General features: G+C 41.2%; 1 protein-coding gene across 1 annotated transcript in view; it reads left to right on the forward strand.

The window, feature by feature from the left end:
- kif3ca (kinesin family member 3Ca) overlaps nt 1-25,029 on the forward strand; it is a 34,529-nt gene that overhangs the window by 1,852 nt on the left and 7,648 nt on the right. The window contains exons 2-5 of the mRNA XM_018743930.2: nt 18,479-18,580; nt 20,695-20,817; nt 23,014-23,132; nt 23,455-23,571. Of these exons, the coding sequence (XP_018599446.2) occupies nt 18,479-18,580; nt 20,695-20,817; nt 23,014-23,132; nt 23,455-23,571 (461 nt within the window). The remainder of the gene's footprint in view (nt 1-18,478; nt 18,581-20,694; nt 20,818-23,013; nt 23,133-23,454; nt 23,572-25,029) is intronic.

Raw genomic sequence — 25,029 nt, forward strand, 5'->3', positions numbered from 1 at the left:
AGATGGATTATGCCATTATGATATAAATTACGTGTGTGTGTGTGTGTGTGTGTGTGTGTGTGTGTGTGAGTATTCAGCTGTGTAAGGACATGTCCATAACGTTTTACTGTTCTAAGATGTCTTTTTTAGAAATTAATTGCTAGAATATAATGTGTGTGTGGGGTGGGGGGGTGTGTACATTCATGTGTATATATACATATATAAAATTTGGTGGAAAGAAAGGGGAATGGGAGTCAAAAGAATTTAATATTGTTTATGCATCACTTCCACATTTGCATAATCTGTATTCATCTGACAATTAGGTGCATTAACTTTTTCCAGATTTTACTTTGCTTTTTGGAATATACATAATGCAGAAAGGAGCATATTTTGTCAGTGACACTTCATATTTCCTTAAAACTTAATTTTTTGTAATACAGGGTTTAACTGTTCCAGCAATTCCTGTTAATAGACAGGAGCATAAAGTAAACAAAGGTTTTATTGTACCTGGAGATTCTATGTAATTCATAATTGTAAGATTTTATAAAAGTGAATCCATTTAATTTTGTAAATTATAAATGTTTCTTCTCGGATTTTGAACAACTGCAATAAGTTTAAAATGGTAATTTCCCAGAGCTATTTTTAAACTGGAAGGGTTTATGAATCATTTGACCACCTTTTTCTGTGATACACAGATAAACACTGCCACTCCTACATTAACAGCTCTCTAGGAAAGTCAATTTATTTTTCTTTGATTTCATTTAAATGAAATTACCAAAAAATGGTTTAGGAGATAAATATGAAGTGATTTAGGAGACACATATGTAAATCCAAGTAAAACCATTCTTTATTGAGAAATTTCTTGAGCTAAAATTTTCTTTTCTTCTTTGGTTTGTGTGTCTGATTTCAAAAATATACACACTATATTTTACTATAAGTATTTTACATCTGGATATACTCTGGCCTGATATGCTCTGTTAGACAGTAAGCTTCACTTTCAGATGTTATTAAAATGTTTCTGAAAACTTAAGTGGCAAGAATAAGTAGAAAACCTAATACAATAATATAAAACCTGAACAAAAGCTCATTTTCACCGTTACATTTTTTTATTGTGCTTCTGTTGAAGCTAAAACTTTTATTTTGCTCACTGATAAAAACACACGCACACATTGTCTGAAACCGCTTGTCTTCTATGTAAATTATAAAATCTTTTTTTTTTTAATTGCTGAAAAATCCAGTATTTTCACCAGCTGGAAGTATGATACCTGAATTACTTAGATAAATTTCTGTAGTAATGAATATTTAAATAGGCTCACATTTTCACTGCAATTTTGTGCTTACTAATAAACATTTCTGATACTATTTCAAGTTATTTATAGCTCCCATACAACATTTTTTTTCCCTTTGTAACCTTGTGTTAAGGTCATAATGAGACTAAATGATGAAGGTTCAGGCACAGCACAGCATGGTGCCTCCATGCAAGGTAATACATGGATCGCTTTTATGGTGTGAACTAGATGAAGGACTGTTGAAATACAAAAATAATTTAACTAGTATGGCTGTCTGCATTCTTAAGAAAATTCTCATGCATGAGATATAGACTCATTTTCTGTGCAGTGTGTGACACTACTCTGCATGGGATCCCCTGGGTGCTCTGGTTTCCTCCCACAATCCAAAAACATGCAGTTCAAGTGAATCGGTGACACTAAATTGTCCATTAGTGTGCGAATGGGTGAGTGACTGTGTGTGAATGCGTCCCTGATCAGGACAAGCGGTTATTGACATTGGGTGCGTGGTGTGATGGGTGTAAAGAGAGAAATGTACCTCATGAATCATGATAAATCAATCCTGGGAGGATCTGGTTTTTAGGAACCACATTGCCTGTTTCCCCTTCTTCACTAAAGCATGAAAAGCCTGCATTGTAGTGAGGCTTCCACACAGAATAATGAATGTTCTTTTTTTGAAATTGGTTGTCTAATTGTATTTTTTGACTTTAAACCTTCATTTATGACTTGAGGCGTTTCAATCGATTATCTTAAAAAAACAAAAATATCAGTGCGTCGTTTTCATTTCACACACGTACGAGGGTCTTTTTTTTTTTTTCTGTAAGAATCACTACAGGGTGATGTCACTTTGTGAAATAGTTGCCTTGAGATGTGTTGTCATGAGGGATCAGTGCAGCGTTCAACCACAGCTTTTAGGATGGAGCGTGTTGTAGGTATTCCTGAAGGAGAAGTTAACCCAGAAGCGCAACAAGGAGGAATACCCAAGGATGGTTGTAGTGCCCTGACTGTTGACTGTATTGATTTGTTTGTGCTTCTTCTACTAATGTCTGAATAAGAATAGATGGTACAAAGTGCAGTTATAGTGAAGGACACCTTCATGCATGGTGTATTTCTAGGTGGACAGGGAACACTGCAGTTGCTACTCTTTTTCTCTCCAACACCAGAGCAAATGTGAAGGCTCCTGATGAGAAACCACAGTATCTGGCCTGATAATTTTTAGTCTGAAATGGCCCTTCTTTTGTTTTGCGTGTGCGTGTCTCTGGGATAGACAATCGGAATTCAGACAATCTACAAGGTTATGTGTTGCAGATGTTCGGTTGCCCACTCTAGGGTTAGGTTAGGGTTAGGGTTGGGGTTAGAGTTAGGGCTGCATCCAGATTAATTACTCAACGTGGATATTTCAGTTTTATCTAGAATTTCTGCGCGCTTAAAGGATAAACTTGTGCAAACCGGTGTTTGATGTCACATCCCGGTTGGGAAGGAGTGCAGATGATCCCCATCCAAGACTAAGCTAGGCCGTATTCTGTGGCTGCAGCTCCACTCAAGCCCTCAGTCGGAATGGATTGCCGTCACTCGTGACACGGTTGCTATCAGCTTTGCCTCAGGTTTTCTCCCAGGCGACCCAGCTGTGACAGTGCAGATCTCTGCGCTTCACAGGAAATCCGGTCATTCCGTTCTGCCGTTCAGGTGACCAGACGTTTGAAGGGGAATAATCCCCGAAGACAATCCGCAGCAGCTTGTTCCACGCCGTTGGTTCTCATTGCAAGAGTTTTGTCCAGTGTGTAGAAAGTTCTTCTCTTTTTGCTGTATTTAGTGTGACATGCTCGACATTGGGCTTGTATGGTTTTAGCATGATTTCCGCTGCTTGGGAAACTGGCCTCACAGAAGACTATTCATCTCCCAACAAGGACTCAACATTCAATTAGATTGTGCAGCTGCATTGCTCTATTAATGGTGGTGACCCTCAAATCTGGTTGCCAGAGCCTTGTTGGATGCTCAGCAGGCATCTGTTCTTACTTGGGGTCAGGTTGATTCATGATAACAGAGCAGCAGTGTGACAGCTGGGTAGTCTCCCCCCGCCCCCCCCCTTGCTGAACTCCATATTTCTGATGGCTGTGCACACAGCTCCGCCTTGGCACCAAACATCTATTCTTGGAACATCTAGTAGGTCAGACTGGCATAACGCATAGAAGAACATTTACTTGTGTGTAGGTAGAGACTGGGTGATGGCTTCTTTCTTTATGTACCCTTCTATCTGTCTGTCATGGATATTCAGGTATTGATCTAACTGTAATATTGTAATATATAACTATTGTCTACATACCTATATATAAATACATTTAGGCAAAGGAGTAGGCCACCATTAAGGATAAAAATATGCTGTCATGTGGCCGTTTTTCGGCCTGCCTTTCTGTTCCAAACATATCCTGTGAATAATGACGTGAGTCAGGGCCCGTTCTTTCCTGCCAGCTGCGTTTTCATCCTCGCACCTCACAAAGAGCTGTAAACAATGGCTCTCCCAAGAAAACATGTTGTGACAGTGACGCGTTCGTGCCAACGGGCACCCGTACGGCTGTCCCTTTGCAGCTGCACGGCACGTCAAAAATCAAACCCAAGTGCAGATTTGTTATGCATCTTTAATTTTTTTTGCCGAAGTTATTGGATTCTCTCTAATGATATTTAAAAGCCAGCGGAATGCAGCATCCTAATATAGTTTGGAACATATTTTAATTGTTTTCATGAAATTTTTTATCGCTGCGGAAGGTTTTCATCGTCCGGACGATCATTATGACCCTTAGCGGGGCATATTGATTTCAACATTTTCGTGGTAAATGTGGGAGCTTTCGTGAAATTATACAAGTACCTTCGTACAGCAGAGAGGTGACATTCTGCCATGCCAGAAATAATGAAAGGAAGAGCGAGCAGATGGAGGTCCAGAGACATGGGATGTGAAGAAGCAGTTTTCTATAGAAAAAAATGTGCTAATTTGCTGTTCCACCAACCAGGCCGAGTTAATATTCATAATTCTATACAGACGGATTAAGCATCGAATAGTTTGACACACAAAAGCTCTACCTTTATAAAAATTTAAAATTGCCGTGACTGCAAGAATGTGAAACCGTTGCAGCATCTAAACTGAATCAGTGTTAGCTATTATGAGTCATTGCATGAAAGAGAATCTATTATAATCCTTGGTGTCAGGCACATTTTAAACGTAAATGGCCACTAATAGTAACTACAGTCTTCTTTTGTTAGTCTCAAGAATCTTTGCCGTATTCTGACATAACGAAGAAACAAATAATAGTACAGAATTAATAATATAATAAAAATGATTGAATTCTCACTGAAAAATGCTACACAAGAAATCATAAATGAGCCTCAGTATGAGGACTGGACTGGTCTGAACATGCGTTGTGCAGGAAAGCTCTTAAGTCGGATCTTACCATTGAATCATTTAGTGCTGGTTTTATAAACAGGACATTTTAGTTACATCTCCAGACAATAAGCTTGAAACAGCTGAAGTCTTGCACATCCATAGAAAAAAGATTCGAAAAATCCAGATAATCAGTAAAAGGTTATTTCATTCTCATTTATGTCCATTACCAGATAATTTTGCTAAGTCATTTGCTCTTCTCACCTTTTTTTCAAGGCTTTTTGTTCTGTTTTTTCTATGAACCTTTTCTGAGTTCTGGTTTCACCTAAATGTCATGCAAATCCCAATAATTTGTGCTGTTTTGATATTACATCTCTTTCTCAGTTTCCTGTGTAAAATCAATTCGGATATCAGAATTTCACACCCGTCGTTACTGATTTTCAGGTAGGGGTGATAAAAGTCCTAATAATTGCATCAGACATTTGTGCAGTTTTAATTACAGAGGAAATACAATTTAAATATAGTGCAAGCTAACAGCGTGCCCAGTTTAGTAAAAGTTATACTTTGTTAATGTAAAAGATGCGTGCAGTTTATTGGTTTCTCTCTGCTTTCGCTTAAAAGGTTTGTATGGTAAATTGTTAATTTGTCACCATGAATAATATTTTAAATGACGTGTCAATGTTTCATTTCTGTTCCTGTGTCCTTTCCCAGCACGCCCTGCAGCTGATTTGTAAGGGAGGCGCAGTTTTACACCGGTGAAAACTGTGATCAAATTAGAAAAGTTTGACGTCTCTTGGCAATAATGGGCAACATTTTCAGTTTATATACCTGCGAGGGAGTTTAGATTAATAATGTTGGCCACTATCCCCCAGAGGTTTGAAAGTATTGTAGTTGAAAAGCTGACCATTCGACGTCATTGAGTGCAGTCGTTAGATGACTGCAAGCGTGAGCATCGTTTGCTGCTCCGTTGTTTAATTATATTTTCACATCCTTATTGGCCCGTTTGCGGCACTGGTGGGTGTCAACAGTAGAGTCTTTGTGCTGCGTTGTGAAATAATGAGGCTGTACAACAGCTGCAGAGGTCATCATCCCCCCCCCCCCACCACCATCACCTCCCCCGCAAGCACTCCACACCCACCACAGATAAACTGACTGTGTTCTCTCGGGGTGCCAGCATTGCTCTACAGCCGTATCAACCAGATCCGCTCATTCATCCACTGCATCTTTGCTCACGGTTTTAGCCGGCAAAGAGTCATGATTCACCTTGACAAGGAAAGAAAATGTCATTTTTCAAGTTTGTGCTTCATTATTGCAAAATGTGATTAGTGTTAAGTGTAGGACATAATAATGCTCTTCTCAGTTGTTACCTAGTTACAGTTTGCATTAAAGATCTACCAGTGTTATAAATGAGATTATGTATCGTAATACATCCAGATTTGTCTCGTGATAAACCTTGTGGGAAATTACATAGCTGAGGAAATTGAGAGGCTTTAATGCTGTTTTGTAAATGGTGTGTCATTTTGATATCTTATTTTGTTCAAGATCATATTTTGCTGCGTAGCTCGTTTTAAGGTGAAATTATTGTCTCACCCTGAATGTAGCGGCCAGCCCTGTTTAACTCATTTCCAAGTTTTTCATAACAGCAAGGTTTTTAGCTAATAAACATAGTCCACAGATCATTTGTCTTGGAATTATCACACAATGCAATACTTCCAATATTTTATCATATCTCTCCATGATATGTCTGAAATCTAAATACAAGTATGAACCCAGTTTTAAGCAGTAGTCCTGAAAATTTCTTATTTATATTTTTAAATGTAGCACAAATTTTTGCTGATTAGTTGTTTTAAGATTATATTTTTCTGGAAACATTTCCAAGAATATTTGTACTGATGGCTGCTTGTTACCACAGAAAAATATGTTTCAGTTGCATTGTTCATGAGCACAGATTGATAGATTGTTAGATACAGTGAGGTTTTCAAAAGCGGCGTAGACTCATCATCTTGAACCCCCAGGCCCTGTGCAGGTCTTTCAGTGCTGCCTGATCTAGTAGGACCACACCTTTAAACAGCAAATAGTAAAAATTCATATCGATGCGTTTTTCTTATAATAGTAGTTTGTCTTCCATAACTCATATTTACTCGCACTTGGGTTGCAAACATTAGATGTTCACCTGTTATTCATTTGCATTTGATCCATTTGACTTATTCAACAGCCATAAATCTATGATGGCATGTAGTCATTATAGCTTTGAGACATTTGTTGAATCTTTCTATGCAAGTTCAAGCCATCCAGAGAGCAAAGCCTGTGAACGATGGCTTTGTTTCCGCTGGGTTGGGTCTGTTCACTGGCTTAATCGCCACTGCTCTGCTACTTGCTGCTGAAATATTGATGAGTCAACAGTGGGGCCCCATAGTGCTTCTAAGAGGCAGGGCTTTATTTGCATCCTATTGACTCTTCTGTCAGAACGAAAACATCCTCATGCATAATGGAAGAAGGAGATATTCTTTCTGTTCCAGTGCAGAGTGGAAGGGGAAATACATTTCAGAATTTTTGAGCCTGTTCGTTTGGACGGAGACAATGAAACCTTTATTTATATAACCATCGAAGTTGGGGGCGAAAGGGCAGCAAGCTCTCTCAGACTCGCAAAAAAGAACGGTTAGCTTGTTGGCCAGGGACTCATGTTTTGGTATTCCTTTTACAGGGATGTACACTAGTCCTTTGCTGTCAATCTAATGTGGGTAAAATGGTTGGCCGATCATGCAGAGCGTGGAGTTAAAATTGCAGCGTTGTGTTTTTACTCATGTGCATCTATTGCATGCTTAATGGCATTGTTTCACTTGGAACAACGTTAATGAGGAACTGAATTCAAGTAAAGGGTGGCACAGCGGTGCAGCGGGTCGTACTGGGGCTTCACTGCCTTAACGTCTCCTTGCGGTTGGTTTGGGTGTCGGTTTGAACCTGAACCAGTCCGAGTGGAGTTCTCCCCATTGTTGTATGGGTTTCTTCCAGGTGCTCTGGTTTCGTCCTATACTTTAAAGACATATATCTTGTGTGAATTGGTGACTCTAAACTACTTTTAGAGCATATACAGTAGATGTGCGTGGATATGTGAGATTTGCCCTGTGGGGGACTAGTGTCCTGCCCAGGGTGCACCCTGTCTCTAACCCTGTGTTTCTGGGACAGACTTCAGATCACTGTGACTATACATTGGCCAGGTGGCTATTTACAGTATAAAAGATGGATGAATTCAGGTCTAAGGAAAAATGATGTTGTCTGTATCTGTCGTAAATCTTCTTAAAAATGTGACTCTCCGTGAAGCTGTTCACCAGTTCAGTTATGTGCACTATTGAAAAATGCTTCTTAAATATATGTATTTTTTTAAAGTTTACCTACCAAAACTGTTGGAATTTACAGTGACCTAATGTTTGATTCTTTGCCTCCCTGGACTTAGAAAAGCCTCTGGTTTGTACCTTGGATATTTTGTCTGCAGCAAATTGAAATGCTTAGTTCTGGGCCTAGATTTCTGTAGTCCACTTTGGTGGACAAATAAACCGCATGTTGAGTTTGTCCCCAGGATAGGTCCAGCAGAGCTGATCATACTGAGTACTGCAGGAAATATGTGCATTCTTCAACATGGCAGTTCTGGAATGCTTCCTATGGCAGTATAGGTGAATCCGGCAAGGCACCATGCTGTTTTAATCTTTTATGAAAAATGTAATTAATCTATTTTCAATGTGGCTTCACCTTAAGAGACAGAACTTGATCTGGCATGGTCTCGTACGACCAGCAGTACTGTGAAATAATTTAAGGTAGTGATGACTGGATAGTAGACTTCCCGAGTACAAAGACAGATCTTAAATGAGAGGAATGCCCCTTCAGCACACACATATACGGCAGATCCAAACGAAATACACACTGTACATCCCCCATCAGTCCTACATACTCCACACATCTTCCGTCTCTCGTAGTTCCCGGAATGCGGAGGAAGCTCCTGAAGTTTTCACGAATTAAAGATAATATAGTGTGGTTACAGCATACTTGGTACTTTGGGAGCTTTAAAAAAGAAATGGGATGAAATACTGTATATTTATTGCATCAAAAAGAGCAACATTGCACATTAATGGAGTGTAATATCACTGTACATATACTTACATCAAAGGGTGTTTCTTCACTTGTTGCCTGTTTATTATTACCAGTCACAACGCTTTTGAGGCTTTCATGCTCCTCGTAAGAACTGAAATGCATGTTATAGACACAGAAATATTTAATGTGGGAGTGTAGTGCCTGCAATGAAAGCATCTGAGGATGATGATATTCCCAGGAATCGGAGGAAAGTGCAATGAGGATGAGTATGGAATGAGTATGGTATGAGTATGGTAGGCGCAAGACAGCGTGTGTTTTTAAAGCAGCGGTCAGGTTGTACACTGCGTGCCCCTGAAGCTGGAAAAGGGGTCACTTAGCTTGGCACCAGCTGTGATGTGATTCCTTATTTCATGTACCCTACCTCGTGCACAGTATTTGCAGGTATACAGGGAATATTTACTTTGTGGAGGATCCATGCAATGCTAGTCAGCCATTCCTGGAAGGGTCTCCTGCCCTCACAGAGAGACACTTCATTGGCAATAATTGGTCATGTTAACATCAGTAAGGGAAGTGCATTTTCTGGGTGTGAAACATTGGGAATGGGGGGGAGGTAGCAAACAAAACTGCTATTACTGTGGCTTTGTGCTCTGTTCCGTCCGACGTGCCTCTGTAGTTTAAGTGTGATGATGGGGGAGGGAGGCAAAGGTGAGAGGAGCTGAGATTAGTGGGTGGTGTCTCACTAGGCATCCGGGGCCCCATCTCACCGTAGACCACTTTTTCAAATTCACAAGGCCAGTGGGACTGTAGCAGCACAAAAGCCTGTTGATGTTGTTTTTGTTCTGAGGATACCACATGGCCTGAAAACAACAATGATATTGGCTAGCAAGAAAATCAGTTTGTTTTTTTTTAATTACAAAGCATAATTATCTTGAAAACAGCTTTATGTCCAACAGGCATCAAAAAATAATTATGAAGAAAATATGATGTTGGGTGGCACAGTGATGCAGCAGGTAGCAATGACGGCTGACAGCTTTTGAGCACTGTGGAGCGGCATGGTGGCACAGCGAGTAGTGCTGCTGTCTCACAGCGCCTGGACGGTGGGTTCGATTCCCGCTCAGTCTGTGTGGAGTTTTCATGTTCCCCCCACGTCTACATGGGTTTCATCCCAAAGGCCAAAGACATGGTGTTCAGGTTCCCCCACAGTGTGTGAGTGACACGGAGAGAGTGTGTTCCACTGATGTATGGATGAGTGACCCAGTGTAAGTAGTGTCTCTAGCAGTGTAAGTCACCTTGGTGAATAAAGTGTGTGGGCTGATAACACTACATAGAGTCCATTGGAAGTTGCTTTGGAGAAAAGCATCTGCTCAATAAATAAATAAATGTAATGTAATGAGCACATGACATGTGTCTTTGAATACAGCTTAGTCTGTGTGGAGTTTGTATGTTCTCTCAGTGTTAGTGTGGGCTTCCTCCAGGTGTACCAGTTTCTTCCCACAGTGGTGACTCCAAATTGTCTGTAGTGTGCAAATGAGTGTGTGTTATTGTCTTCTCATGGACTAGTGTCCCATCCAGGATGTACCCTGCATTTTGCTCTATGCGTCCTACATAGGCTCCGGATCACTGTGACCTCGCATAAGACAAGTGGTGGTTGAAATTGGAAAAAGCGTGATTGCATACATGCAGGTTACCAACACGGTGGAGCTGTGGGTAAAGCTGGTGCCTTACAGCTCCTGGGCAATGCTTTTTGGCGAAGATTCAGAGCTTCCTCAGGGTGTGTGGAGTTTCACAGTCTCCCTGGGTTTGCAACCCAAAGACATGCACAGAAGAAGGCATACTAACCTTACCCAGAAGACCACGCAAGAGGTCACTATGAGTCAAAATTCATGTGACAGCTCTTACATGCAGTAATAATTCTTTTTCTGGTGCTCACACTGTCCCTTCACTGCTTACCATGAAGCATGCCTGTAAGTGCCCTAGTGAGATAACCCACAGCCAGCTGGCAGTGTAAAGTGCACAAGGATGACTTAATGGCCACCTGCTTATTATGTCCAGGCTTATAAGTCACTGAAGCTTAAATCTTATTTGTCTCAAACAGCGCTTCTCATTGCAGAGATCAGTGACGATGTAATTTTATTTGTGGACAGACAACGAGATTTTCCATTTCCGAGTCAGAGACAGGAACAAACTACTGGATAGGCAGGACACCTGATTCTTAGCTTTTAATTCAATTGAATACTTTGATTTAAGGGCAGTGTGCAGCTGAAAAACAGGGGCAGAAGGTGGCATGACAGTTTGGATCTTGAGGCTGTAATCTGATGGGTCCTAGAGGGGGCCTTGCTGTACTACCCTTGAGCAAGGTATAGCACACAGATTCCTCCGGTAAAATATTTAGCTGCAAAAGTAAAGAGTTGCGTTCAATAAATTTCTCAGCTAAGGAGCAGTTATAACATTGATATTGAAGAAGGATATGGCAGGTGACGTGACTTACATATCTCAAAGAATACCACAGTGAGCAGGTGGCCTTGAAATGGTCTAACAAATTTGTATCCTGACATAGAGAAATAATCGGTACACCTGCCGTTTCCCTTCTTCATCATCTCCCTATAGAAACAGGGTATATTGGGAAGCTGTTCTGCCTCTGCCCCCATTAGGGGAGCAGTGTGGGCTCGGCGCCGTGGAGAAAGCACGCCGACGATCGAGTTGCAGCCCCTCTACTGTTCCAGCTTTTCCTTGTCAGCATCCTCGTGAATATTTTACCAATGAGGCCTTCACGATTGATTTGTGACTCCACTGGGAGATAGCTCTTAGCCAAATCAATATTACAGCTATAGAGATGGCATTGATTACAGTCACCGTGCAATTCGAAGTTCTGATGTATTTATGGCAAGCTGGACTCAAGAGGTCATTTTCATCTGATGTGAACCCTTACATTTGGAAGCTGTGTTTGAAATGTTTTCCAAAATTTCCTTGTTTCTTTGGCTTCGTTTGTGCCTTTTTATGCTGGGAGCCAAATATGCAAGGATAAAACCAGCTCAGATACTCCGCTTTCTAGTAATAAGTTACCTCTGCTCTTACCGTGCCAACAGATGAGTTATCTGTACTTTCAAGACAAAGGCCTTCTCACCTTACACAGTATAGGCTTTGCTGGACCAATGCCCAGAATTCCATAGTGCACTGTAGCTCATGATTTTACTGATCTGGTTTTCCATTTTTCTATGTGCTTTAATGCTACTACTTAAAAGAATCCTGCGCAGTATTGTTAAATGTTTTTGTCACAACGATCTATATCTTTAAAGTGTATTTGTTAATATACACACACACACACACACACACACACACAGTTTCAGAACCGCTTGTCCCATACGGGGTCACGGGGAACCGGAGCCTACCCGGCAACACAGGGCGTAAGGCCGGAGGGGGAGGGGACACACCCAGGACGGGACGCCAGTCCATCGCAAGGCACCCCAAGCGGGACTCGAACCCCAGACCCACCGGAGAGTAGGACTGCGGCCCAACCCACTGCGCCACGGCACCCCCTGTTTTGTTAATATATAAAAATGAAAATTTGCCAATGTAAACCAATACATTTTCCTGGGTAAAATTTGAACGGTTGTTTAATGTGACTCAGCTGTTTCTATTGGTGGAAAAAAACAAAAAAATATACAGAATATTATTGTAACATATAAAGAGCATAAGAACTTATGCTTAAGTTGAAGAAGTATGTTTTGTTATTAATAAACAAACACAAACTTGAGAATATGTCATTGGAAACTGTAAGTAAACATTTGCTTAGATATTATTTCATAGGCTTAAGGGTGTTCTTGTGTGTACTAATGATATTTGTCTTGGTGATCCAATTTGTTATGCCTGGCTTCTGCAACATAGATTTCTTTAATTTTTTCTTTGTTAGAATGACTCTTTCAGTCTTTGCCACATTTGTTCTGTTGTTCAAGTCTCATGTTGATTTTAAAGAATGTGTATAGCCAGAGGGGGTGCGGTGGCGCAGTGGGTTGGACCACAGTCCTGCTCTCCGGTGGGTCTGGGGTTCGAGTCCCACTTGGGGTGCCTTGCGACGGACTGGCGTCCCGTCCTGGGTGTGTCCCCTCCCTCTCCAGCCTTGCACCCTGAGTTGCCGGGTTAGGCTCTGGTTCCCCGTGACCCCGTATGGGACAAGTGGTTCTGAAAATGTGTGTGTGTGTATAGCCAGAAGTGGCCAGGTGTTAGGTAAGAATGATAGACCTATTGGGTTTATTGCTCTTACATTTCATTATAAAATAGATCAACACTGTCAGCTAGTTGTAGTGGAAAAAAAAGGCCTATTAGCTCAAATAGTAAGAAATCCAAACAAGGAAACAACCTGTGAGGTGACAAAACAGCATTGAAACATGCTGCAAACATAGTCATCTCAATGGTGTCTGCACAGCTGTCTCAGTCACAGGTAAATGGTCATCACAGGTGTGCCTGTCATTCCATGGCATGGGGGTGTGGCCAGGCTGTTGCCAGTCACACGTGCTTACACCCACTTGGCACTCACCAAGAATCCACTGAGCAAAGTGTTCTTGCCAGCATGCCATGCAGCTGTGATTTCTGTAAAGTGGAATTTTGTCCTTCCTACAATCCATGTGCTATCTCTCTTGGCAATACCAGACAGGAAGCAAAGGCTCTGGAGGCAGAGGTTATTGTGGATTCAGCTGGTATATTCTACTCACTAACACTTATTGTACTGGAACGACCTGCGTTTGAGCGGGAAATGTGTTTATTGTAATTGGCTGGATTTGGGTGACGTATGGGGAATATAAGGGAGTGATTGCATCTGCCAGGGAGGAGAAAGAAGAAAAAGCCTGGGGGTGGCGCTAAGCAGGCTGACGTGAGGCACAGGTTCTTGAGGAAAAGGGCTCCTCGGACCAAGAGCATTATTTCCCTGCGTGCCGGTGTTCTAATAAAATGTTTGTTATGAACGCTGCCTGTGTGTCCTTCTTCGCCCCATCCAAACCCAGACTGCTGCCCACCACAGTACCTTAGGCCCAAGAACTGATCCGTTTGACTGTTCCACAGTTCAGGGAGTGCTTTAATGTGCAACACAAAGTGCTTTGTTTATGTTTGATGCAATGTCAGTAATTTCTATGCTTACAGGTACATGATGGATATAGAGGGTCAGCAGGTACCATAGTGGTTAGGGCTGTTGTCTTGTAATCTGAATACTCCCAGGTTGTATCCCCCTCTATCTGAATGTCATGTTGTGTGATGGGTAAAGAATTGTGTCAGTTAGTCTACAAAGCATAAAGTGCCTTGCACAAAGGCACCAGCTAAGTAATTAATAATATTATTGGGGTGTAATGCCAACATTCCTGGGTGAGGATTGTTGCTAAGAAGAGAGCATTAGGTCCACAGATTTCTTGAATGGTAAAACTCCTATACACAAAGTAATGCAAGTGAAAATATGAATGTCCTTCTGAAGGACCCTAAGCTATTTACAGGTCCAAAGAATATAACATAAACCACTGCACCCAACCACAACGTACAAGCCCAGTACAACTACTTTCCCACCCAGGCCTTATATGTCTCTCCTAGTTGTACTCAGGGCCTTCCATATGATGGCCTTGCCTAAACACAGAACCCCTGAACACAGGATACATGCAGATATTCATTTGACACATAGCATAATCAGATATTACAACAGATGCATAAATACATACTTCACACCAAATTGCCAGCACTTATTGAGCACCCCTTCTATAATGATATGCTATAATGATATGTTCCCAAGGCAAGGGTGGGCACTTCGCATAAGACACTATAAGGCCAGTTTGAAGGAAAGGTCTCTGGCAGTGAGGAAAGTAATGCCCTAAATGGCACTTTGGAAAAACACAGAAACCATGTTGAAAATGATGTGATAAAAGCAAAGGAAAGTACCACAGTACTGCATATGTACATGTTTCGAGGAACAGTAAGTGAATGTTCCCCCCCAAAGACAGAATAATATTAACTGTTACCTGTACTGTACCAACATGGCCTAACACTGTATTTATGTAGTGTTTTGAATTTGCTTTGTTGTCAATATGGTGAGACTGGCTGTGTGTTCCTAAGGATATATATTGTATAAGTAGCCATACTGGGATGGCCTAGTCTTTCGCAGGAGATTATTTGGACCGTTTTTGCTGTTTTATGCATTTTACATAATTTTACTTTTTAAACTTTACATTTAACAGAACCATTCCAATATTGAAAGGAAGACCATACACTAATTCAGTTATTTATCTTAAGGAAGTATAAAATGTATTGAATATTGAAGCTCTACCATCTAAACATTTTATGAGAAATTAAAGTCAAAATGTGTGCCAGTAAAAATCAGCAAGTTGTATGTTTTTTATCCTAAATTTCCATTTCTTCTTGACACAATACAAGTACACACAGTTCCTCTCATATATTTTTCCATGTTCTCCGACTCCTCTCTGTGCAGTGACAGAGGCCAAGTGCCACTGTTCATTTTAGACACTCGTAATAAGGATCGCGGTGGATTCATGTCTTTAGTTTGTCTTTGTTTACAGCACCTAATTTACCGTTTGCCAGACTGAGAATCTTGAGTCTTCACTGGCATTTTAAAACCTATTTTGTTTGACACGATTGAATAGGTTTTGATTGTCTCCTTTACCTTGGTACAAGATGTGGATAGCTGCTTGCAAATAGCATGCAGTATTTACAGTTTTTAAAAGTATCTTGAGAACATTAAAATAACTGTGTCATTCAAATTGGTTTAAACTAATTGGCTTTTTAACTTTGAGTACTGTGTGCTGAATTAGGTGAAGTTCAAGGTTCAATGACTGGTAGTTTTTTCAAGAGGCTGTATTTTTTTCTTTTGCTGTTGTGCCATTAGCCAATGAGATGAGCTACAGCTCTAGGAAGTACCCGCCCCCTGGCCCAAGCAGCCAATCAAACTGCTGTATCCTTGTGGTCCTCATGGAGCAGTAGTTACTGTGAGCCCAAATCAAGGCAGACTCCAATCGAAACATTGCACAGCTAGCACATTGTGCTACTCAAATGCTCTTGAGCTTTTTAGAGTTATGATCATTATCTAACCTCTCTTGTGCTTCAAAGTTTTTGCCATCCTATTTAAAGGTTGTTTCAGAACCTGTCAGCAGGGACTGAAGGCATTATCTCCAAAGCTTAGTCTAAAAAAAACCTTTGCACACACACACACACACATTTTCTGATTTTTTTATATCTATAAATGTAGTACACAGGGTTCCAAAGTGCAGCTGTGAAAGTAAACAAGTTGAAAATTTGCATCTGAAGCAGGAAGGATTTTGGGGGAATTATGAGCCTAAAAGGCTGGCAGGATTTAAACCCACCTCTGGTCTCTCTAGCTATGAACTCCTGTGACTTTTAACATGGGGCTTTTGTCAGCCTTTGAGTACAGGGAAAGTATTTACAGACAAAATACTAGAAATTGTAAATCATTGGTCTTGCACAGAGTATGGGGTAAATCATTCTATAAGAATAATTTTACATTATTCTTGTACAATGATCTAAAACTAGGTTAAATTTTCTATCTTGTAACCATTACACTATCATGATAATACTTCAGGTGCACTGAACATTTTCAGGCCTTAACACAATAATTTCAGTGTTATAATTTAATAATTGTTTTTATCATAGTTTCCAGATTCATATTACTGAATTTGTCTGTACTTATGGAAAAGAAAGTCTGCAAACTGAGAAATGCATCATTTCAAACACTTAAAGAAGTGCAATGGAAAGTGTCCAATTTCTATGCATTTGTATTCATGCACTGCTAGATATACAGTACTATATAGACACAGTTAAAAATGGAACACAGCTTATACATTCCAGTTGTTACGCAGACAGCAAGAGCATTATCATTCTCCATCTGAGAGGAAGGAACAGGGAATGGGGAGGGGGCTTCCTAAATGCAGTCATTTCTGTTTCCTGTGAGGGCTGGATGAGCTACAGGAAGGGGTTAACTAGTTTTGGTACTGGTAATAGCATTACCCCCCAGCCTGTGTGAACTTCAGCCCCAGACTGTGACAAACCCCCGTGGATAATTCCATTCAAAGACAGGTTACGTCATTTACTCCAACTGCCCTCCAAATCCCCAGATGCCTGCCAGAAACCCCTAGGCCAGAGTCGACCTTTTCCTACCAGTTTGAACCGATTTGCCTGCCACCCCAGAGACCACAAAAGCCGGGTGACTGTGGGTACAACGAAATATTAGTTAAAGCGCTGATATTGATGTTTGCTGTGATGTTTTATCCACCCAGTATGAAGCTGTTTATTTTTTACAAAATACCTTAAATCCTACTTTGTATGCAAAAATACATTTTATTCCATGCGCAAATCCATAATTTGACACTATCAAAAAATTTTACAGAGCAAAAATAGCGAAAAAGAAGAAAATTCGTGTTTAGGGAAATTTCAGATTTACACATATTTAGTGCATGTTTGTTTCTCTGCAATCTGCATAATTTGCACAAACCCCTCGGGGGAAGAAGAGTACACATTCATGGACTCAAGGTTCTTTGAGGCATCTGCTCTATTGTCAAGATGAGGTGCTTTCAGAGGCGCGTTTCAGTGTGTTCCAATACTGTAACCGAGAATAGCATTAAGCATCTCTTCCAGGAAACTTATCAGCCACGATGCAGAAACATGGCAGAATGCAATGTACTATTTCACCTGGATTAGTGAAAACAATAAAGATGTTAGTCTACGTCAGGCCTCCACTGTACCTTTGGCTGGAAGGGAATTTTTTTTTTTTAAATATGTTTAACTCCAATTAAAAAATAGAAAGACTTTACAATTTGCAAACAAAACAACCACAATACCCATACACAACTCAAAAAACAAAATCATATGAACACACACACATTGTCTGAAATTGCTTGCCCCAAACAGGGGTCACAGCAAACCGGAGCCTAATCCGGTAACGCAGGGCGTAAGGCTGGAGGGAGAGGGGACACACCCAGGATGGGATGCCAGTCCGTCGCAAGGCACCCCACGCAGGACTCGAACCCCAGACCTGCCAGAGAGTAGGACCCGGCCAAGCCCGCTGGGCCACTGCGCCCCCCAACAGACGAACAAAGTTCAATAAATACTCAACAAAAAAAACATTAAACACCAGTTTAAACATCAGATACCAGTCATGATAACATTGCTTCAATGCATCATAATCATCATCCAGCAGCCAAAAATTCCACAACTCATACATTCAAAGCACAATTGCACAATATTGTAACGACCCTGCATTACCGTTTTAGGAGGGAAACTCCTAATGTAAGTAGTTGCATTCTGGGAAATAATGTGAAATGTGGGTGTGCAACCACTGGGGGCACTTATGGGGAAAGTGATGGGGTGACTGTACCTGGTCTCCCTTTTGAGAGCCTGGGTGTGTTAAGCAGGCTGGGAAGGCTGGTTGCAGGTACAGGTCCTAGAGCAAAGGGGGTCTTTGGACCAAGAGCATTGTTTTCTTGGTGTTTGGATAAATCCTTCATGTTGAATGCTACCTCTGTGTCCTTCTTTGCCCCATCCAAGCCCCTGGTATTGTGTGCTACAATATCAGCACTCCAAGAAATCATCACACTCTAATAAAGTACACATGACTTTCAGTATCTGCTATCAATATCATGTATTAAAATCACAGTATAAATAAAGAAAAACAAGGGAAGGAAATACTAATCTGAATTTGCCACCACTGGTGCCAAGAACTGCTCACTCTTGACCATGTTTCCACCCTATGCAGGCCATGGAGAGCAAGCTGCTGGTTGGAGGGAAGAACATCATCGACCACACGAATGAGCAGCAGAAGATGCTAGAGCTCAAGAGGCAGGAGATTGCTGAGCAGGTGAGGACCTTGTGCTTAAAGCAGGTTTCTAACTACCTCTCACAGTAACCATGAATTGTGCTCCAGCACTGAGCACCACAACATACATCACAATGTGTAAAAATACAGCCTTCCATCTTCTCTTAGTGCTCATGTGCCCCTCATTAGTTCTTTTTTAAAACAAAGAGAACATACAGTCTTGTTCCGCTGAGTCTTTCTCCTCTGCACTTCTGAATTCCCGCACCTAGGGATGTGTACTAAAAACAAACGCAAGAATTTTATTATATGATGTTCATATGTACCACATATACATGACAATGAAGAGGCAAAAAATGCAAGAGATGCAAGCCTGTTTTTTTTCCAACAGCTTTGGCTCTATTTTAATTTGCTCTATTTAATTGCACTTAGAACTAGAATATGAGGTAATGAGTTGTCACTGATAAATAGTTCAGTTCAAGATTCAAACAAGAGGTGTTTTGGGACAGACTTAAAGCACCCTTTAGTGTCCCTGTTGTGGAACGCTGCCTTCGGTTCATGTAGTTAACTGTGTTTACAGTGGTATCTCTCAATAACAGAAGGCAATTAGAGTGACTTGGATCTGCCCACACCCTTGTGAGTCATACAGCTGATGGTTCGTTTACTGTAAAGGAAGAAACAAAACCTCTGTCATTTTCTAAATCATTTCCCAACGGAGATAATGGAAGACAATTAAAGGGATTTGAAAATAGTCATAAATGGATAAGAATTAGTTGGGTGTTTCCTTGCTATTATTCAGTATCTTATCAGGATTAGTGATATAGAATTAATGCTCAGTATTTTCATCTTAAATTCATAGGTTCCTTTGAGAGCGAAATTTTGAATTGTCCCGTGACCCAGCCGAATGTAAATTTTCTGAAGATATCATTGATATGTGTGATTGTTGAAGCAGTGTCACTAACAGTTTTGTATTCAGTGTGTGGGCTTCAAAGTGCAACCTTAATTTCTTATTTGTATTTTTCTTTTAAGTTAAAATTGAAATTCCTTCTTGAAGCCAACATCAAAGTTATTCTTTTTTAGTTAAAAATATATACTGTATATGTATTAACTGGTTTACATAACTGATAAAACTACAGTTCCGAGACTCATAAAAATGAGATATTAAAGCTTAAACTTTTATTCCACAGTGTAACTGGTAAGGACTCGCACTACATTTACGTCACAGTGACTCGCCAACATTTGAACATCCCGTAGCAAATTACTGTTAAATATGATTTTTTTGACCATTCAAATGCAGCCCTAGTGATGTTCTTAATACAGTGATGTATTAGTATGTATGATTTTATCTTTGATTACATATTTCATTATCTACCACACTAAGGAAATGACATAAAAACAATACTGTGTCATTTTTTTAGGCATCATTCATATACCACTACATTTATATAGCAGACACTTTTCTCCAAAAAGCAACTTCCAATGGACTCTGTAGTGTTATCAGCCCACACACCTTATTCACCATGATGACTTACAATGCTAGATACACTACTTACAATGGGTCACTTATCCATACATCAGTGAAATACACTCTCTCTCTGTCATTCACACACTATGGGTGAACCTGGACAGCATGTCTTTACATGCAGACATGGGGAAAACATCCAGACTCCACACAGACTGAGCAGGGTTCGAACCCATGTACTCTCATACCACCCAGGCGCTGTGAGACAGCAGTGCTACTCGCTGTGCAACCATGCCACCATGAACTGGCAAAACAATCTGATCAAATTTAATGTGGAAAAGCTGGAAAAACTGAGAAAATACTTTTTCACAGCACTCTGTACAATTCTGCAAAACGATCCCTCCAGTACCCGTAAGACATTGTTAGGATTAATTATGCAGCACAGTCATGAAGTACAGAAACCCTTTTACTTTGTTTCATTATAAATTTCCTTAAAAGAACAAAGTCTCATATAGTACCTACGACTTCAGTCCTCATTGCTCTGGTTTATCACTAGAATTTGAGCATGGAAGCAGAAGCGTTTAAGTAAAGCATACAAATTGAGGGTGCATTGAAGTAAGGCTCCACACTGGGATTGTTCTGTCTAAAATTAAGCGCGTACTTGTTGTCCAAAAGCAGTTTGCCGCTCTCTTTGCAGACACGCCGGGAGAGAGAGATGCAGCAGCAGATGTTGATTCAGGATGAGGAGACGCTGGAACTGAGAGAGACCTTTTCCTCCCTGCAGCAGGAGGTGGAGCTCAAAACCAAGAAGTTCAAGAAGGTGAGCAACAAAGCAGAGTTCATCGCCACTTGGTGTTCAGGTTCCACAGGTACCACTTCTTCAGTTATCTGATGCTTCAGAGGCCAAAATAGATGACACAGTTTCTCCTCCCAATAGAGTTAATTTCTTCCATAAAATCATGTCCTCTTCAGGTCAGTTCCTGTTGTGAAGGCATTGAATAACCCAAACTTCTTAAGGAAAAAATTGTTACTGGATGAAGTTCATTGACGTTCCTATTTCAATCACGATAATGACAACACCAACATTTCTATTCTACTTCTGGTTAGATAAACGTCTGTGGGCCATCACTTTGGTATGGTGCGTGATGCTGGTGTCTCACATTCCCTGGGCTTTGCATCTGGACATGGGTGTGAATCTGCATTAGTCCCAAGGAGTGTACATGTTTTCCTTGTGTTAAAGGGGGTTTGTCCTTGTTTCAGGTGAATTGGTGACTCTCAATTGCTCACATTGTGTGTAGTGAGTGCATGACTGCCTTGTGATGAAGTGGCATCCTGCCCAGGGTGCACCCTACCTTGCACTTCTGTGGCTTCCAGGCTCAGGAACAGTAAGACAAGTGGTTTTTGATAATGGCTGGATGGCTGTATTTCTGTTTTATAGTCTCCCTCTCCATAGAGGACTGCTTCGACAACATTCCTAATGGTTTTTTAGAGATCAGTATTTAATGTGTAGCGGGTGCGGTGGTGCAGTGGGTTTGGCCGGGTCTGGGGTTCCAGTCCTGTTTGGGGTGCCTTGTGACGGACTGGCATCCCGTCCTGGGTGTGTTCCCTCCCCCTCCAGCCTTGCGCCCTGTGTTGCCTGGTTAGGCTCCGGCTCGCTGTGACCCCCGCTTGGGACAAGCGGTTTCAGACAATGTGTGTGTGTGTGGGTGTGTGTATTTAATGTGTGAAACCCTGACAAAGAATAACTGTTCTCCTCAATCCTCTATCTTCACACTTTGAACACAGCCTTGAGGTTTTTCTCGACCAGCGTTGTACTGCTCAATCTGTGATGTCGCTCAGCCATTAGTCAGTTAGTTTCTTCTGTTTAAAATTCATAATAAAAGTACACTTTTTTTGACATGTCATTGTTTCGACGACTGAGATTAATTGCAGCCCCAAGAGAAAGCTGCAGCATCGCAGGTGTGGCCTATTTACCACAATTCACAACTGAGCTGTAAAGAAACTGACGGAGGAAGAGATTATACACTGTGACTGTTTCAAAGTTAGGATATCACCAGAGTGTTTAGTGCAGATGGACACCATGTTCGAATGTGTATCTTAACTTGTCTCCAGGGATTGACTGGGAGGTTTGATCCTCTGCTTGGTCTGCCCAGGTTCTACCCAATTTCCAAGTGTGTTGATCCCTCTGTATTGGAGGTGTCATTATTACAAAAAAGGGTCCCATTTCTCAAGACCATCCTTTTGTTATATGACCTCTAACATTGCCTGCAGTCCGGCCTTCGCTATTTGCCATTGGCCACAGTCCCAGTCCCTGAATGCCAAGGTGATGATTCAGCAAAAAAATTGTAAATGATCTGATACTATGCAATACCGGATTTAAGTGTAATTAAATACCCTTTAGGTCTGCTTATACTGTTACTAATTGACAGTAAGATGCCATTTTGTATTAGTTTTCTTAGATAACTGTTCGCATGTGTAGGGAAAGCCCTTTGGATAGTGAAGTTGTACAGAAATGCCCCATACATGAATGCTTGTGTTATATTAAAATGCCTGTAGGCTTCTTTCAATGCTCTGTGGTACTTAAAATGCTGAAAACCTGAACTGACAGTTACAAAAACCATTCACCATTCAACTATTTTTTGCGGTTAGCATCGGCTGCGTGACTGAATTGGTGTGCCTTGTGGTAGTATATAAAAAAAGTGTTTAAAGGCACACGGTGAATGTGTTAACATCAAGTGAGTTTGCAAAACAGTGCGTTAACCAGTAGCGTTGACCGTTTCCAAGGTTCCGGCAAGACTGCGTCTCTGTGGGGAAGGGCAACACTGGGCATGGGTGACGATGTATTGCCATGGGTTACTGAGCTGTTGCTAGGAGACGGCTGCTTGGAAGGCCAGGCTGTGCCTGTAGAATGCAAGCCCCCCTCCACCACCGCCCCCCTCCCCTTGCTCCCCACCCAAGGCCAGTGCTTTCACAAGCAGGACAATGCAGCTCTCCATTCTCTGTCTTCTCTGCACAGTTGTTTGCGAAACTGCAGTCGGTGAAGGGAGAGATCCAGGATGCCAACGACGAACACGTGAGGGCCAGGCAGGAACTGGAGCAAACCCAGAATGAATTGACCAGGGAGCTGAAGTTCAAGTGAGACCCCACCCCATGTGACCCCTCCCTGTTCCAAAAACAACATCACCAGTGCATCAGCGCCAGTTTATCACCTCTCTTGTCTTTGTAAATACTGGCACATATATCCTCACTAAACAGATATTTAAACCAGTAAATCCCCAATAATGGCACTGTATAAAAGGCATATTTTAGGTGAGCTGAGATGGCTCAGTTGCAATACCATCTCAAGACGTGTTCATCTCAGGAGTTGTAGTCTGAACCTTAATATACAACCCATAAAATATTCTGTTTCCTTTCACTGATTCGCAGGTTGACTGTACTTTCTTGTTACATGTTATAGGTACCTGATCATTGAGAACTTTATCCCTCCTGAGGAGAAGAACAAAATCATGAACAGGCTTCTCTTCGACAGTGAGGAGGACCAGTGGAAGTTCCAGCCCCTGGTACCGGCTGAGAAGTGAGTAGCACTTGGGCAACTACAGTACTCTGCAATAAACTGATGAAGTCCTCTTCTGTGGGAAAGGTATATCGTGGGTATGATGGAAGATGCCTCTTTCGGGATTCGTGTGTTTTTGGTTTCATGGCAGCAAAAGTTTTGCTCCGAATTTTAAAAACAGCTCGGTTTAGCTTATGTTCAGTATATATAAGGGTGCAGTTTTTCGGGTTTGAGACATTGTTAGGTGGATCAGATTTGAATCCCGAAGGCTGTGAGTCTTAAAAATGGCCCCTTCATGGGCTCTCCTGTAAAACCCTGTTATGTAACTGAAGTTCATACAGTACAAAATACAAATTTTAAGGCACCAACTAGTCAAGCAAACAGATGATTTTCCCAGGTATCTGTTGAGGTTGTGTTACATTGAGAAAACAGTTCTTGATAGGCAGTGAACTTGAAAATACACACACACACACACACACACACACACACACACACACACACACACATTGGCTGAAACCACTTGTCCCAACTCGAAAATATTGAAATATAATTGTACTTAATGCAAAAATATAAGGGCCAAAGACTGCACTGAAGTAATAAGGATTCGCTACATATATACTGACCTTTCCTCTTAGCAGTTTCAGATTCATTTTGTTTATCTAAAACCCAAGTGGTTATATAAAACTGTGTAGTCAATAATGAATGCACAAGAAGGCAATTGAGGAGTAGCTATCATGGGTCTTTGGAAGAAATGATTTTCTCCTATTTTTGGAATCCTGCCTCGACCAAGTGTTGAAACGTAAGCTCGTGCTGTATGATAGCGAGCTGTAATTCCACCCCAGGTTGCAATACAAAGTCTGCGTAGCGCTCCACGGGGCCTGTGGAGAGCCTGTGTCATTCAGTCCAGGTAAAGGTCAGAGCCTCCGCAGGAGGTGGCACCGCTGGTAAGAAGCCCCCAGCCTGGCCCACATATGGGATGTCACGAAGCCCATCTGGACAGTTAAATTAATTTTTGTGTCACCATAGTCAGCCTTTCGTCTGCAATCTGTTTCTGTTTCTCAAACTATTTTGTTTGATATGCTTTGACATTTTTTATTTCATCAGCCCTGCACTACAGTAACACTATGGAGTGCTGAGCAGCAGGTGGCATAATGATTAAGGACACTACTGCGTATTCCTGGAGTGTCCCTGCTCTACATGTCACTTTCAGTAAAACTGTTGTGTGAACACAGCCTGAGCTCTCTGAACATGATAACTCTAAAATTTGTGTAAACCTAGAGTCTGAACAAAAACTGACTTGCTGGAATTCTCATGTCAAGACACAATTTTGGTAAATTACACAAGTTATTTTCATGCCTTCATTTAGCAGTAAACAGTAGGAGGGTAGCCAAAATGGCAGCAGTATAATTGTTTTTACAGAACACGCTTTTGTTAGTGTTTTTGTTTGCTTTTATGGATATTTAGGCATTTGGGGGTTTT

The sequence above is a fragment of the Scleropages formosus genome, chromosome 1, assembly GCF_900964775.1.
Source record: "Scleropages formosus chromosome 1, fSclFor1.1, whole genome shotgun sequence".
NCBI lineage: Eukaryota > Metazoa > Chordata > Actinopteri > Osteoglossiformes > Osteoglossidae > Scleropages > Scleropages formosus.